A 15,847-nucleotide genomic window follows, 5' to 3' on the forward strand; every position below is an offset into this window, starting at 1 on the left:
AGCTGTAATTGTGAGTCTGAAAGTCTGTGTTGAAACAGAGAGGGAGCCCATGCATCAGGGAGGGAGGGAGAAATGGAATGAGATGGCTGCAAAGTGTTTCAGTTTCCCAACCCCAGGAATTTGGGGCGCAGGGTGGGGATGGGGGCACCTGAGGAGATAGTCTGTTGGTGTCTCCTAGAGGTGGTAGGTGGAGGGAAATTACAGGCCGGGCCCTACCAGTGGGGCAAGGATACGAAACTCAGTGGGAAAGGGGACAGGTGAGTTAGGTGTCAGCTAGCCTAGGTCGGGGGCATCAGAATAGAGTCAGGTGACTTTCTCTCAGTTTCAACTAGCCTTTGCCTCTCCCATTTCCCTTCTCCCTCAGGCTGCCATCTAAAGGCGCCTGCCCTCACCCTCTTCCACAACTCCGAAGAGCCTGGGAGCTATGAGACTGGCCTGAGGTTTCAGTAGAGACCCCAGGCCTCTGGGAAGGAAGTGGCCACGGCCCTGAGAGTGGTCCTCAGGGTGTCTCAGTTAGCATCCTGGTGGCTCTTGGCTAAGAAAGCTGGGTGTGGAGCAGGGGAGCTGGGCGGGCCAGCCACCCCCAGGGAATGAGTGGGAGGGAAAGACCTTGGGAGGGAGCGGCTGACCCAAGCACCCATCCTGTTTACCTGTTACAGAAGGGACACGTGTGTGAGTTCATGGCCTCCCGGGAGGGCTAGGACTGCACCAGCTCACCCCACCCACCCCCAGCCTCCCCAGGGGCCAGGATGACTCTGGAAAGGGAGGAGGGGTCAGCACAAGGGCAGGAACCCTATGTCAGCAGCATGATGCTCTGCGGGTCCCAGCTCAGGATGTGGAACTTGGTCAGGTCTCATCCCTGCTTAGCAAGCATGGCTGCCTCTGTGCTCCCAGGAGTCCAGGCCCTCCCACTTGCCACTGCCTTGTATCACCACGACTCATAGCCCAGTTAGGAGGGGTTAGTTTCCACCTGCCTTTCTCAATGTCTCCCAGTTAGTCTCTCTCCACCCCGGCACCCACACCCCAACTTGTAACATTCAACACCTCTTACCATGTGAAAACAACCCCTGCCTATCCTCAGCAGCTCCTACCTCCCTGTTACTCCATCTCTGACTCTTCAATGATGATAATAAATGTGGTGGTAATAATAATAATAATAATAATAATAATAATAATAATAATCATTGCAGCTCCAATCTATGAAGGGCTTTCTATGTGTCCAGCACTGGACTAAACACTTTGAGGCTCAGACAGCCCTGGAGATCAGTCTTATTATTACCCCATTTAGAGATGGAGAAGTTGGGGTTCAGAGAGGACATGTGACTGTGTGGTAGAGCAAAACCCAAGCCCAGCCTGCCTCTCTCCTAAGCCCTGATCCCCAGCACTTTCTGTCACCTCAGTATTTCAGACTTCCTCCTGCTTTTCAAAGCCCTCATTCTTCCCTGGATAAAATTGGTTTGGGTTTTGCCCTGGCATCTTGTGGGGGGAGGGGAGCAGGAGTAAATCTGAGGCCTCCAGAATTGGTGATGGAGACCCCAGTCCTGAGCCTGCTGCTTCCACTGGCCGAGGACAGGACCTTGGCAGGCAGCAGAGTGCCCACTGACTCAGAGTCCTTGCCACACTTCCCTCGTGGGACACACCTTCACCATGGCATACGTCTGCCCTCTCCCTTCTTTATTGCTAAAACTTTTCTTTAAGCTAGCTTACTTTCTTAATTTTAAGAGAATATTTTATATTGCTGCTGGAAGTAGAAAGCCAGAATCACTTGCCCATAAATAGAAAGTACCAGAAAAACATAGAGAGAAGCAAACAATGGTATTGCATTATAGATGGCTGCAGTTTCTGCATCCTCTTTATTAGCAAGTCTGAGAGATGTTTTAAGGCGCACCAGCACAGAAACTGAGTCTTTCTCTTTAACAAATCAGAAAGCTTCAAAGAAAATGAGAAAAGCGTTTCTCACTGAGTTGTTCAGAGTGATCTAAAGCCATGTTCACAGACCACCTAAATTTTCCCCTACAACCAGCAGGTTCATGTTCTACCTTCTGAGAAAAACTGCCTCAGACATCTCTGTACCTGAGCAGTCATCTCAAATCAGTCTTAAGGCACAGTTATTATATACCCAACCCAATAGATGATGTGGTGCTTTCACATGCATGATCTCATTTAATCCTCACTATAACCTCAGGAAGGAGGTTATTCCCATTTTACAGATGAGGTAACTGAGGTCTAGAGTTTTAAACACATACACAGGATCATATGTGAAAATATTATGGTAAAATGGAGTTGTCAGAATTTTACCCAAGTCTGTTGGACTCCAAACAGCTTTGACCCTACATCACCATGCCTCCCATGTTTTATATATGATAGCATCCACAAAGCTGTCATGCCCGCATCATGTCCACGACCCTCTGATTTCATCTTTTCTCTCTCGTTCACCACTTTATTCATTCAACAAGTATTTATTGAGTACCTACCCTGTGCCATGCCTATTCTAGGCATGGAACAAGATCATCAAAATCTCTTTCCTTAAGGAGCTCACATTCATTGTGGGGGAATTTGGACAATAAACCTCTCAGGTGGTGATGAACACTATGAAGGAAAACACAGTGGAGTGAGGGAATAGAGAAGACAGAGTGGGTATTTTAAATAGGGTGGTCAGGAAAGGGCTCTTTGAGATGTCACCAATGAGCTGAAACCCAAAGGAAGTGAGAAACTGAGCCAGGTGGATATCTGGGGATAGTGTATCCCAAGCAAGGAAATGGTTGTGCAGAGGCTTTGAGGCTGGAGCAGGGGGAATGGGAGGAGTTTAAATCAAAGAGGTAACCATTTTTTAAATTTAATTTATTGGGCTGACATTGGTTAATAAGATCATATAGATTTCAAGTGTACATTTCTATGGTACATGATTTATATAATGCATTGTGTGCCCGCCACCCAAAGTCAACGTATCTTCTGTCACCATATATTTGGCCCCCTTTACCTTTTACTACCCCCCCCCCACCTCTTCCCTCTGGTAACCACCATACTGTTGTCTGTGTCTATGAGTTTCAGTTTTATATCCCACATAATAAGTGAAATCATATGGTTCTTAGCTTTTTGTGACTGACTTATTTTGCTTAGCATAATATTCTCAAGGTCCATCCATGTTGTCACAAATGTCAATATTTCATCTTTTTTATGGCTGAGTAGTACCACATCTTCTTTATCCAGTCCCCTATTGAAGGACACTTGGGTTGTCTCCTTGTCTTGGCCACCGTGAATAATGCTGCAATGAACATAGGGGTGCATATATCTTTGCAAATAAATGTTGTCAAGTTTTTCGGGTAGATACCCAAGAAGAGGGATTTTGGGGTCATGTGGTAACTCTGTTCTTGGTTTTTTGAGGATCCACCAGACTGCTTTCCATAATGGTTATACCAGTTTACATTCCCACCAGCAGTGAATGAGGGTTCCCTTTTCTCTACAACCTCTCCCATGCTCATTATTACCTGTCTTGGTGATCATAGCCATTCTAACAAGCACAAGGTGGTATCTCATTGTAGTTTTGATTTTCATCTTCCTAATAGCTACTGACGTTGAGCATCTTTTTGTATATCTGTGGGGCATTTGTATGTCTTCTTGGGAGAGGTGTCTGTTCAAGTCCTCTGCCCACTTTTTAATTGGATTGCTTGTTTGGTGTTGTACACGTTCTTTATATACTTTGTGAAGAAGTAACCATTGTGAAGACTTTGACTTTTATCTGACTGAGATGGAACCAGCTGAGGGCTTGGAACTGAGGAAGGCTGTGATCTGACTTGGGTGTGAACAGGGCTCCTCTGGGGAACAGACTGTTGTGGGGAGAGAGGAGTAAAGAGATCAGGGAAAGGGCTTGAGGGGGCAGGTTTGGAGGTTGAACTCAAGTATAGAGAGGAGAGGAGGCCTTGGGTCTGGACAGTGTTTCTGCTCCCTCCTAGGGGGTCCTAGGCCTCAAACTAGCACCTACTGGATCATCTCTTCCACAGTGTCTGTCCTGGAGTCTAGGTTGAAATTCTAGGTCCACCACTTACTAGCCATCTGTATAGCAATTTTAATCATCTGTATAGCCATTTCCTTCTCTGTAAGAGAGGTGAATGTGAGGGTTAAATGAGGTAATAATGCAAAGAGCATAGAGCAGTGCCAGCACACAAGAGCACTCAATATATGTTGGGCGTGTTACCATTGTTGTTGTAATGCTTTCTCGACAGTTGTTTAATTTTGAGACATACACATGCACTTCCTGAAAGAGCCAAATATAGAAACTTATTTTTAAAGAGGACTTACTTTGAAGCAGCCCACTCCCCAAGGGTCCCAGGGAAGCATGCCACCTCACTAGCAGAGATCACCAGCAGGGAAGTGCTCTTGAAGAGAGCCCGCCATCACCACTTACTAGCTGGGTGGCCTCAGGCAACTCTCTCCCTTCCCTGAACCTCAACTTTATCATCTGTAAGGGGATAATCATGGTACCTGCCTCATGAGAGGTTGTGAGGCTGGAATGAATCATGTCTGTAAGTGCTTAGCATAGACATAGTAAGCACCCAATAAAGATGGCTGTCCGGTCCCGCCCAAAGTCCTCTCCTTGTTCTTCCACATCTGCAGAAACTGGCACCTCCTGTCTTTGTTACTCCCCAGCCTGGCTCCACCTACCTGTCTCAGGTGCCTCATTCTTGCTCGCACTTATTCCAAGGCCTTTCCCAAGTCTGCTCAAGCCTTCCCTCTACCAGTTGCCAGCCATGTGTGCCTAGCCTGACCTTTCCTTTTAAACCTCTTAGTCTAGAGGGAAAATGGATATGAAATAAGTAAATACAGGGTGTCCCCCCCCAAAAAAAAACATATATATTGAAACAGCTGATTGCTCAATTTTGAGAATGAAATGTATTTTGATAAACATTGCCTTTATAATTATTCAAAGTGTGTGTGCACATTTTGGGGGGACACCCTCTATATAACTACAAATTGTCATATGTGCTATGAAGAAAAAAAATCAGTGTACCATGAGAAAGAATAACAAAGGGGGTCTTTGGTTCAGATTGTGTGGTCAAGGTAGCTGAGACCTAAAGAGCGAGGAGGAACTAACATAGGGGACAAAAGGGACATGGAGGTTTTGACCTCTAATTCTCCTTCACCTTTTTCACCTATGCCCCCACCCCTCTCTCCTCTGGTAGCTATCAATTTGTCCTTTGTACCTATGTGTGTTTCTGTTTTGTTTGTTCATTTGTTCTGCTTTTTGGATTTCACATGTATTGAAGTCTTATGGTATTTGTTCTTCTCTGACTTATTTCACTTAGCATAATGCCTTCTAGGTCAGGCCCGTTCATGGTGTTGCAAACAGTAAACTATACTTTAATTTAAAAGGGGGAGCACATAGAGAATATTCCTAGCAGAGTGAAGAGCATGCAAGGCCTCGAGGCAAGAATGTGCCATGCTCCTTTTACCCTTCAAAACCAGCTACGATCTTCTTTTCCAGAAGCCTCCCAGGGTTGACTCCCAGTCCATAATGATTTACCCCATACCTCTTTGGCAAATATATCCAGCAAGAAAATGTGCATACAAATAAAATCAGTGCAAGTTTTTACTTTATGACAGGGTGATTCCCTTGAGTATTCCCTTTCCAGAAGGGAGTCCTCCAGTCCGTATGAAACAATGTCCAGCACAGAGTAGTCTCTCAGTAATGTGTGCTATGAATGCATGCTTCTCTTTTAAAAAATGCAGGAAATAGATGTCTGAAATTTACTTTGAAATGCATAAAAAATGTGTTGATAGATGCCTAGATGGAGAGATGTGTGTGATTGATGGATGTGTGATAAAGCAAGCATAGAAAAATGTTAGTGGTAAAATCTAAATAGTGGGTATGCAGATGTCCACTCTAAGGTTCTTCATCTTTGTGCTAAATTAGAAACATTTTCAATATAAAGTGTCAGGAACATCACCTTTGTCATGCACACCCTCCCTGGTGTGTTATTTGTTCTTACTGCTGCATTGCCTTGCATTTGTTTTCATAGTCTGTTTCTATGCCTTGTCTCCTCAGGAAGCCTGTAAATTACAGGGCAGAACACTGTCTCTCTTTTTCTTTTTCTTTTGGTCCCACCATTGATGGAATTTTGATGCTGGAAGCCATGTTTACAGTCCTCTTCTGCAAGCAAGCATCCTTGCTTTATAGAGGAGGAAATTAATGGCCCCTGTGGAGGCACAGGATCCTGATTGGAATGCAGGTCTCCCAGCAGGTTCTGGCAAAAGGAAGGCCTGCTGCTGTCTCATGGGCCACCCAGGGCAAGTGCTCTGCACCTCTGAGCCTCAGTTTCCTCATCCATACAATGGGGATCATAAGAGGACTTATGCCTTTGGGTTGGGGAAGTTTAAATGGTTACAGAGCATGAGCACTCGTCACAGTAAGTGCTCAGAAGGTAGTAGCTCTATGATGACTCCACAGGCTTTGGTCATCACAGATCTGAAAGCTGGGCCTCCTCCGTCACCATTCCTGCCTCTGTGAAGAAGCTCTCCCTCCTGCCACCAGTGTGCCTTTCCCCTGAACCTTTGGCCTTCCTCCCGGAGAGGGGACCTCCCAAATGCATGTCTTTCCTCTCTCCTTATTCACCGATTCCCATAGCTACTGGTGCCAAACAAGGAAAGACCTCTTTGTTTAGAATATCCCTTGTAGCTGTTAGGCTGTTTCTCCCTCCAAATACTAGTCATGTCCTTAACCTGTGCAAGCCTCTACATGCTTCTCAATAAAATGGGGCAATAACAGTACCTCTTACCTAACTGGTTGGGAGACTTCAGTGATGTCATGCATGTAAAGCACCCGTCAGGGAGCCTAGCAGGCCTAAACTGCATAATAAGTCCAAGTAATCATTGTTATTCCTTTGGCGCAACATCCCCTGAATGAGGATGCGGAGATGGCTTCTGCCATCTCTTCCCTGGTTTCCGCCCCCACTACTGGCCTGAAGTGGCTCTCCTTCATGGTGCTCCTCCCAGTGCTCACCACGAACCTTGCACACTAATGGAACTCGGTTTGTCTCTCTAACCGCCTTCTTAGATCTGATCAGCCTGAAATCTCCAGCTCAACCTGTCCTGTACATCAGACCCCCAGCTCTCAGAATAGAAGCAAGAAGAGAAAAGACAAGCCTCCCCTTACATCCCTCCTTAGGAAGCATGTGGACCATAATGAGAGTATGTTGTGTCATATTTATTCACAAATCTCAGTACAGTTCCCTCAAGGGACGCCCGAAATCTACCCGCCCCCCATCCCTAGCTCCTCCAAGTCATTTCAGCTGGTATGCCAACAGGAAAGCCAGTCTGCTCAGCAAGGCCAGTGCATCAGTTTAGGGAATGATGTCGGCGACGCTCTGGAAGAGAGAAGGAGACAGGGAGTGAATGCAGGGTATGCAGTCATAAGGGCAGTGAGACCTTTGCCCTCGTATCCTTCCCTAGAGAAATGAGAGGGAGACCAGCTACGTTGGCCCAGTAATTGCCTATGTTCGTGAGAATATCTTAAGGAAGGTAGCACCTAGATTGAGAAAGAACAGGGAGCCAGTACTCCAGGGCAGAGATGCCAAGAGGGGGGACTCTGTAAGCACTGAGAAGCCTTGTCTGCTTTGCCTCAGAGAATCCCCTGCCACCCCATAGCCCGGGAATAAGCAAGGTGTGCCTTTGGATTCCAGGAGCAGTCTAAAGAGCTGTTTGTTACACACCCTTAGCCTTCCGCCCAGCCTCAGGCAGCTGAGGTACTCAATCCAAAGAGTACAGCTAGGACTTTACTTTGGATGAGGATCCCATGGGAGTCTTGATTCAGGGAAAGGACAGAGCTACAGTTTCCACCACCCAGCATATTGCTGTAAGACAGCAGGGATGCATAGCAGGGGTGTTTACAGTAGGTTGAGGTAGGGAGGGAGTCACAGAGGAAATGATGAGGAGAGATGGTGGGCACATGGAGGGGATGGTTCCAGCCACCCCTCCCTCCCTGGCTCATAGATGCACATGTGCCACTGGAGGTCTTTTCTGCCAGATTGTGTTTGCTTCAGTGGGAATGAAAAACACCCAAGAGGTAAACACAGGATGTAAAGGGTAAGGAGCAGGTGAAGAAAGGGACAAGCAGGGCTGGGAAATGGGTTGCATAGTCTCTGAAGGGCTGAGAGTCTGTCCACAGTGAAGTTGTCTATGAGCAGGCAATGGGAAGGGCAATGTACAAACATCTCCCAAGACGGAGAGCAGAAATCTAAAACCATGTGGGCACTTACCCTCCATAGAGCTGGAAAGTTGATGAAGGGCTTGTTGACCGAAGCCTGGAATTCAAGGACAAGAGGGTCAGTGCCCATCATCCACCCCAGCACCATCTCGGGAGGGCCTCCATTCCCCCACTTCCAAGTCTATGCTTTGCTCGTGAGACTTACTCCAGATGTTAATGTTGTGGTTGCGCCCCCTCCGTGATGGCCGGTGGATCCGCCTGGGTGACCGCCCTGTTGACAAAGCCCAGACCATCATTACAACCCCTCAATCCCTGAGGGTCTCCCAAGTTCCTTTTTCCCCAGTTACCTGCTGCCCCCTAGGGTGACTAACCCACTATCCCTCACTGTCCAGAAAGAAACCCCAAAGCCTTGTTGCTGTGGTAATTCTGTAAGAGATGGGAAGAAAAGCCAGTAAGGATGTCTGCCCCTACTGACTACTCTTCCCCCCATTCCCTTTTATTTTAGTTAATGAGATGCTTTCAGTCCCTGAGAAGTGGCCTGGCTAGAAAGGGAACCCAGAAGACCCACACAAATACCAAGACCATGGTTAACCTCAGCCTTGACCTCAACTCTATACCCTTCACACACACTTGAGCCTGATCCCTAACTCAGGTTGATCCCTATCTTCAATCCTGTCCCCAGATGCTCAGCAGTGCCACTCTGCTGCTGCTGCCAGCCTGGAGCCGTATCACAAACCTCCCTCTCCTGGTCTCTACATGGTGAATCCTGCTGTCTGTCTCAGAGCCTACCATGCATGCTTTCTACATAGACCCTTCCTCCCCACCCACTTCCCTGGCTCCCTGCCTGGAAGCCAATGTGGTTATAGGCTTTGAGGCCTGGGCCAGTCCCTCAAGATAGTATCCCAAAGCCTCCTCATGGAGATTAGAGTAGAGAATTGAGGCAGGCAGGGGTCTGCCTTCTATTGCCAAGCTCCTTCCTTGGTACCTGTTCAGCTAAGCATAGTGCTGCTTGCCTCTCCTGTCCTCCAGTAACTGTTCCCTCTACCTAAATGGGGATCAGAAACCCTCCAGGAGACCTATTCTGATGAGGCATGTGAAGAAGAGGAAGAACCCGGGCCTGTGATTTGCCGAAGATGTGTGCTAGCCACAGGACCCTGGCAAATCCCCTTAAACCTCACTGAGCTCCAGTTCTCTCATCTGAGAATCAGGGAGTCAAGACAGTCTCCTCGCCCTGACAACCTCAAAGGCTCGTTATGAAAATTAAACAAAAAAGGGCTTATCTCCAAAGCTATTCCTCATGTTCACACTCATATTCTGCCTTTTCTCAATACTCATCTGCTCCCACAGTCACAGATACTGGCTCAGTAATTGATTCCTGTTCCCCAGGAGAGGCTTCATGTTCCTCCCTCCAGTCCTCCTCAACTAGGAGGGCAGCTCCCGGAGGCGGGGCTGGGTCACATTCACACTATCTGGTTTAAAGCTTTGCAGATAAGACGGCTTGATCCATCTGACCATCTGACCACCAGCTCCTTTGTAAAGAAGGAGAGGAAGGAGGGCACGGTTATATAGCTGCCTAAGCTTCTTTCACCACATGAAGGTTACCTGGGCTCCCCAAATGTCTTAAATGTTTAACCTCTCCCTCCCCAGCCCCCTTCTCCCCATTTCCCCACCCCTGTTCACCTACATTCAGCAGCTGGTTGGCCTCCTTGCCGTCTTGGTTGACCCCATAATGAGCATTCTGCTGCAACCTGTCCACCTCCTTCCCGGCCTGGCCAGCAGCATGGTGGACACCTTGGCCAAGTTTCTCCGCTTCCTTTCCAGCCTGGCCAGCAGCGTGGTTGACCCCTTGGCCAAACTTCTCTGCCTCCTTCCCGGCCTGGTTGACCCCATCGTAGACCCCGTGGACTACTTTGTCTGCCTCCTTTCCGGCCTGTTCAACGGCATGGTGAACTCCCTGGCCAAACTGATCCACCTCCTTCCCAGGCTGGTTGACTCCATTGTGAACCCCTTGGACCACTTTTTCCCCCTCTTTCCCAGCCTGCCCTGCTGCATGGTGGACCCCCTGACCAAACTTCTCTGCCTCCTTCCAGGCCTCATTAACCTCATGGTGGACCCCATGGCCAAACTGTTCCACCTCCTTCCCAGCCTGGTTGACTCCATTGTGAACCCCTTGGACCACTTTTTCCCCCTCTTTCCCAGCCTGCCCTGCTGCATGGTGGACCCCCTGACCAAACTTCTCTGCCTCCTTCCAGGCCTCATTAACCTCATGGTGGACCCCATGGCCCAACTGTTCCACCTCCTTCCCAGCCTGGTTGACCCCAGGACGGACACCTTGGACTATTTTGTCTCCCTCCTTTTCAGCCTGTCCTGTGGCATAATGAGCATCCTGCCCAAACCACCCCACCTCCTTCCCAGCCTGGTTAACCCCATGATGGACCCCTTGGACTATTTTGTCTCCTCCTTTCCCAGCCTGCCCAATAGCATGGTGGACCCCCTGGCCAAACTTCTCAGTCTCCTTCCAGGCCTCACCAATCCCATGATGAACCCCCTGGCCAAACTTTTCAGTCTCCTTCCAGGCCTCACCAATCCCATGGTGGACCCCCTGGCCAAACTTTTCTACCTCCTTCCCAGCCTGCCCAGCAGCATGGTGGACCCCCTGGCCAAACTTGTCTGCTTCCTTCCAGGCCTCACCAATCCCATGATGGACCCCCTGGCCAAACCTCCCTGCCTCATTCCCAGCCTGCCCAGCGGCATGGTGGAGCCCCTGGCCAAACCTCCCTGCCTCATTCCCAGCCTGCCCAGCGGCATGGTGGAGCCCCTGGCCAAACCTCCCTGCCTCATTCCCAGCCTGCCCAGCGGCATGGTGGACCCCCTGGCCAAACCTCCCTGCCTCATTCCCAGCCTGCCCAGCGGCATGGTGGACCCCCTGGCCAAACCTCCCTGCCTCATTCCCAGCCTGCCCAGCGGCATGGTGGACCCCCTGGCCAAACCTCCCTGCCTCATTCCCAGCCTGCCCAGCGGCATGGTGGACCCCCTGGCCAAACTTGTCTGCTTCCTTCCAGGCCTCACCAATCCCATGATGAACCCCCTGGCCAAACCTCCCTGCCTCGTTCCCAGCCTGCCCAGCGGCATGGTGGATCCCCTGGCCAAACCTCCCTGCCTCGTTCCCAGCCTGCCCAGCGGCATGGTGGATCCCCTGGCCAAACCTCCCTGCCTCACTTCCCGCCTGGTTGACCCCATGATGGACCCCCTGAATCACTTTGTCTGCCTCCTTCCCAACCTGTCCAGCAGCGTTGTTGACCCCATGGATAAACTTCTCTGCTTCCTTTCCTGCTTGTCCGACGCCATTGTTGGTACCATGGGCTACCTTGTCCAAGCCGTGGTTGAGCCCCTGGATGTCCTTGTCCAGCTCCTTGCCGGCCTGGCTCCCCATGTTGCTAAGTCCATTAAAAACTTTCTCCACTTCCCTTCCAGCTTGAGTGATGCCATTATTGATGCCTTCCAGGGCCTTGCCCACCTCTCTCTCTGCATTGCTCAGCCCTCGGTTGATCCCTTCAATGACCTTCTCAATGGGGTCATCACTGGCTGCCCATCCAGGCAGGGCCCCCAAAAGCAGTAGGAGGGAGCAGGAACTGATCAAACTGGCAAGATGCATATTGTTGGGAGGGTGGGGAGGATGCAGAGAGGAACCAGTGAAGCCAAGCTGCTATTTATCTTCTGCTTCCCTCCCTCTTCTCCACCCCTCATGACTCAATTACCCCCGTGAGGCACTGACTTGGTCTCCAGTCAAGGAGGTATTTCCCAGGGAGATTTGAGGTTGAGCAATGAAGAGGAGGAGGAAGAGAAGGTGAGTCATGAATAAAGAATACTCACATGGCATCTTTGCTCCCTGCCCCATTCAGGCCCTCCACCCCAGAGCCTAGATGTCTGCCCTCCCAACTACCTCCTCTTTTCATTCCTCACCCACTGGCCAGGCCTCCGCTCTCCCAACCCCACCTTCAATAACCCCCCATCTCTGGTTCCTCAGCTTCTTCACTCCTCTCAGGGGATCAAGGATCCAGCTTCCCAGCATTGAGATTCTAGAAAGATAAGAGGTACAGTCAGGGGGAGGTGAGCACTTTCAGGGAGATGAGGAAATCATCAGACCTTGTTCTTATTGTTCCTGTTGACCCACTCCTCACACACACACACACACACACACACACACACAATTTACTACGCTTCAGCCACACAGGACTTCTCCCTGGCCTTCAGAAACACCAAGTTCATTCCTGCTGTATGGCCTTTTCCCTTGTTGTTCTCCCTAGTCCTGAAACACACCGAGCTCATCCCTGCTTTATGGCCTTTGCCCTTGCTATTCTGTCTGGTATCAGTACTTAGATCTTCACATGGCAGGTTCCTCCTCATTCTGTTTTTGGCTCAAATATTACCTTCTCAAAAAACTTTCCTGGCCGTCCCCCAGTTATACTCTATAATATCATCCTTTGGTTTTTATAGCACTTAATTGATCCAAAACTACCTTTTTTATTGTCTGTCCCTCGTATCAGATTATAAACATCCAGAGGACAGGGCTTTGTCTGTGTTAGTTACTGCTATATCCCCAACGTCTAGAACATTACCTGGAGTTCAGTAGATATTTATAAATTGGACAAATGGATGGATTAGAAGAAGCCAAAGGAAGGATAGGCCTAAGTCTGAGTCTCAGAGGGTGCTTGGGGGGAAGGGTGCCTGGGTTCCCAGAGTAGCCTAGAGTCCCTTGGGAAGGGTTGCAGATTTTGGAGCCAGGATCACATTCTCCTCGCAGAACCCTAGCCTCCTGCCTCCCAGCCCTTGGGCAAGGGCAGGGGGCTGATTGCCATGAGCTGGGACAGGACGCAGTGCCTCCTGAAAAGCCGGTTAAGGCAGCCATGGGGAGGGGCTGGAGACCCAGAACAGCAGGAGACTGTCAGCCAGAACCTGGGCTGGGGGCCAGGAGCTCATTCTTCCTGGCCTCCTCCCCCTGGAGACTCATAAGTCCCAACCCGAAGCCCCAGGTGTTGACATGGCAGCATGGGTTGGAGGAAGAAACTGCTAAGAGGTGGCCTAAGTGTGAAGAGAGGCCTCAGGAGGAAGGACAGGTAGTGGTTTGCAGATCTGTGGCAGAATATCTATCTGGAGCTAGTTGAGAGGGAGACAGAGACCAGAAGGACAAGAGCCAGTGGGTGGGTACAGTTGGGTGAAGGGGTGTAAGATATTTGGGTTTTTGTGCCAAGAGGAGAGACTGAGAGAGGGGGTGGAGGTGGGATTGCAAGTGGGAAGGCCAGGCAGGAAGGAATGTGCAGGGTGTGAGCAAGTGGGGGTGGCAGAGTTATGTGTGTGGGTGCCCAGGTGTGGTGAGAATCTGCAAGTGTGTTGGGGCTTTGCTCAAACAAGGACAACACGGCCCACTTCCCTTGGTAGACCCAGGTTCCACCCCAGATCCTGGACATTTGGCTCTATCCAGAACCAGGCATCCGAGACCCAGAGGCCCAGGAGCTTCTGCCTTCTCTGTGCTCTGCCTATAGAGGGTGACTAATTGTACCACCTCTCCATGCTTGAGTTCATCATAGGTTTCCAAGTTTCACGCTCCAGGAACAAAGCCAAATCCCTGGGCAACCTCAGGTGTGGCTTTTCTGTCCAGTGCCTAAATGAGGGAGTTTCCCATGCCAGGAGATTGCTGGGTGGGGAGCTCCAGAATCCTAATCCTCCCTGAGATTGACAGGTGGGGTTTCTCCGTTTGTCTTTCCACCCCTCTCTCTGCCCTACCCTACCATCTTCTGTCAGCCTCAGGCCCCCTCCTCAGTGCTCCATTCCCATTGGCCACTATTTGGTTTGGATTTTGGCATCTATCTCTGTGAGACTGGCCTGCCATCCTCTGCTGATTTGGGCTACATGGCTGTGTTGCTTTCCTAGAGTGAGGGGTGGAGCTTTCAGTCATGGGGCCATCACAGCTCCCCCAAAGAACTCCCAAGAAGTTCGCCATGGAAGTACACAGTGTGCATGCCAATCCACAGGGCCTCTGAACATGCACCCTGCCCAGAGCCTCTCTGCACAGGAGCTGCCGCAGGCTTCCCAGCTCTGGTTAGGATCTGCAACATTTCCTATAGTCTGGCAAATACTTGTTCCTGATACTCTGGCAGATCTTGTCATAAAATCAGGATCTGAAAAAAAAAATCAGGATCTGAATCAGCCTTTGGGATCTTAACTCTTTGTCTCTTGTTATTGACATACTCAGATCTGCCATTTCTTTTTGTACCAATTTTGGTCCTTTATATTCTCTAAGAAATATTTTAATTTCATCAAGCGTTTCATATCTATTAAAGTTGTACAAAATCAGTCCCTTTTCAGTCCTGGTTTTATTTGTATGGTCTTTCCACCCCTCTTGATCATACATGTAAAGTTCGTCCCCCCTTTGTTTAATCACTACTTATTTTTATTGAGGTCTCCCTATCAGTATGTACACCCAATTTAGTAGATTCATTCCCACCTCTCCCAGGCCATCCAAGCAGGAAGGTCTCACCCTCACCCTATCCCATGGCAGTTGCTTTCCCATGGAGGGTTGGGGAAGAAGTCATATCATTGTGCCCCTTCTTGTTTCCACACCTCTTTCTGGGATGGTGACTCCTTCCTGGCTCCAACCCCCACACCCCTAAGTCTTGGTCACAGTTGTGTGTCAACTGGCCCTGCAGGTACCTGCCTGTGAGTCACATATGTGCAAGCAAGCCCCCACCCACAGTGCTTTAGGGGAAGGGGACCATCTGTCCATTGGTTCTTCCCCAAACGTTTGTGGAAGCTTGCTTTGTTCCAGGCACAGTTCTAGGTGCTGGAGCCCAGGGGTGAACAAAATAAACAAGAATGCATGCCTTGTGGGAGACAATGAACAAGTAAATCATAACTAGGTCATGACAAACTACAATTCAGTGGTTCTCAACCTTCTGGCCCTTTAAACACAGTTCCTCATGTTGTGACCCAACCATAAAATTGTTTTCGTTGCTACTTCATAACTGTAATGTTGCTACTATTCTGAATCCTAATGTAAATATCTGATATGCAGGATGGTCTTAGGCAACCCCTGTGAAAGGGTCGTTCGACCGCCAAAAGGGTTGCGACCCACAAGTTGAGAACCGCTGAACTACATGAAAAGCCACAAGGAAAAGAATGGGGTTTAGAGACATCTGCTGTGAGTGAAGTGTGGTAGCAACCATCTCAGTTGGAAATTATACTTTCACTTTAACCCTGCTGTTTGGCTTATGTAGCTATTTGCTTTGTTTAACATGGAAAATTTTGATTTTCTGAATTATATAAATCATCCCATTCAATTAAATGCCTTATTGATTGTAATGTGAATATCCCATGGGTTGTGGTCATACTGGTCTTAGAAAGCACATTTTTCCTTCACCTGGGAAGGACAGCACAGTTATCCCAAGGTCAGAGGGCTCTAGACCCAAAACTGTAATTTAGATAAACCCAGGTTACCCAAGGGCTCTAGATAATGTGTTTATAGCATGCTGTTTAAACTGCTTTTTGCAAACTAGGTTTTGCAAACCCGAGGGCTCTAGATAATGTATTTCTGTCAATTCAGTGACCCCGAGACCCAAAACTATAATTAACATGCTTAATTCTGCTTCT

At 49.1% G+C, this 15,847-nt stretch overlaps 1 protein-coding gene across 3 annotated transcripts; it reads right to left on the reverse strand.

The window, feature by feature from the left end:
• Window positions 1-7,181: 7,181 nt before the first annotated feature.
• On the reverse strand, window positions 7,182-12,279 carry SBSN (suprabasin; the record flags this gene model as incomplete). 3 transcript variants are annotated; one of them, XM_081107863.1, is made up of 5 exons in its annotated part: window positions 7,182-7,361; window positions 8,253-8,297; window positions 8,406-8,471; window positions 9,885-10,130; window positions 11,481-12,279. In XM_081107863.1, 5 exons carry the CDS (start codon window positions 11,853-11,855, stop codon window positions 7,338-7,340), a joined length of 756 nt encoding a protein of 251 aa, XP_080963989.1. In that variant the 3' UTR covers window positions 7,182-7,337. The 3 variants fall into 3 exon arrangements, with proteins under 3 accessions (XP_080963989.1, XP_080963988.1, XP_080963987.1); XM_081107862.1 differs by having other exon boundaries at window positions 9,885-12,279; XM_081107861.1 differs by having other exon boundaries at window positions 9,881-11,855.
• Window positions 12,280-15,847: the final 3,568 nt, after the last annotated feature.

This window comes from Myotis nattereri (genome assembly GCF_964212035.1).
Source record: "Myotis nattereri genome assembly, chromosome: 15".
Taxonomy (NCBI): domain Eukaryota; kingdom Metazoa; phylum Chordata; class Mammalia; order Chiroptera; family Vespertilionidae; genus Myotis; species Myotis nattereri.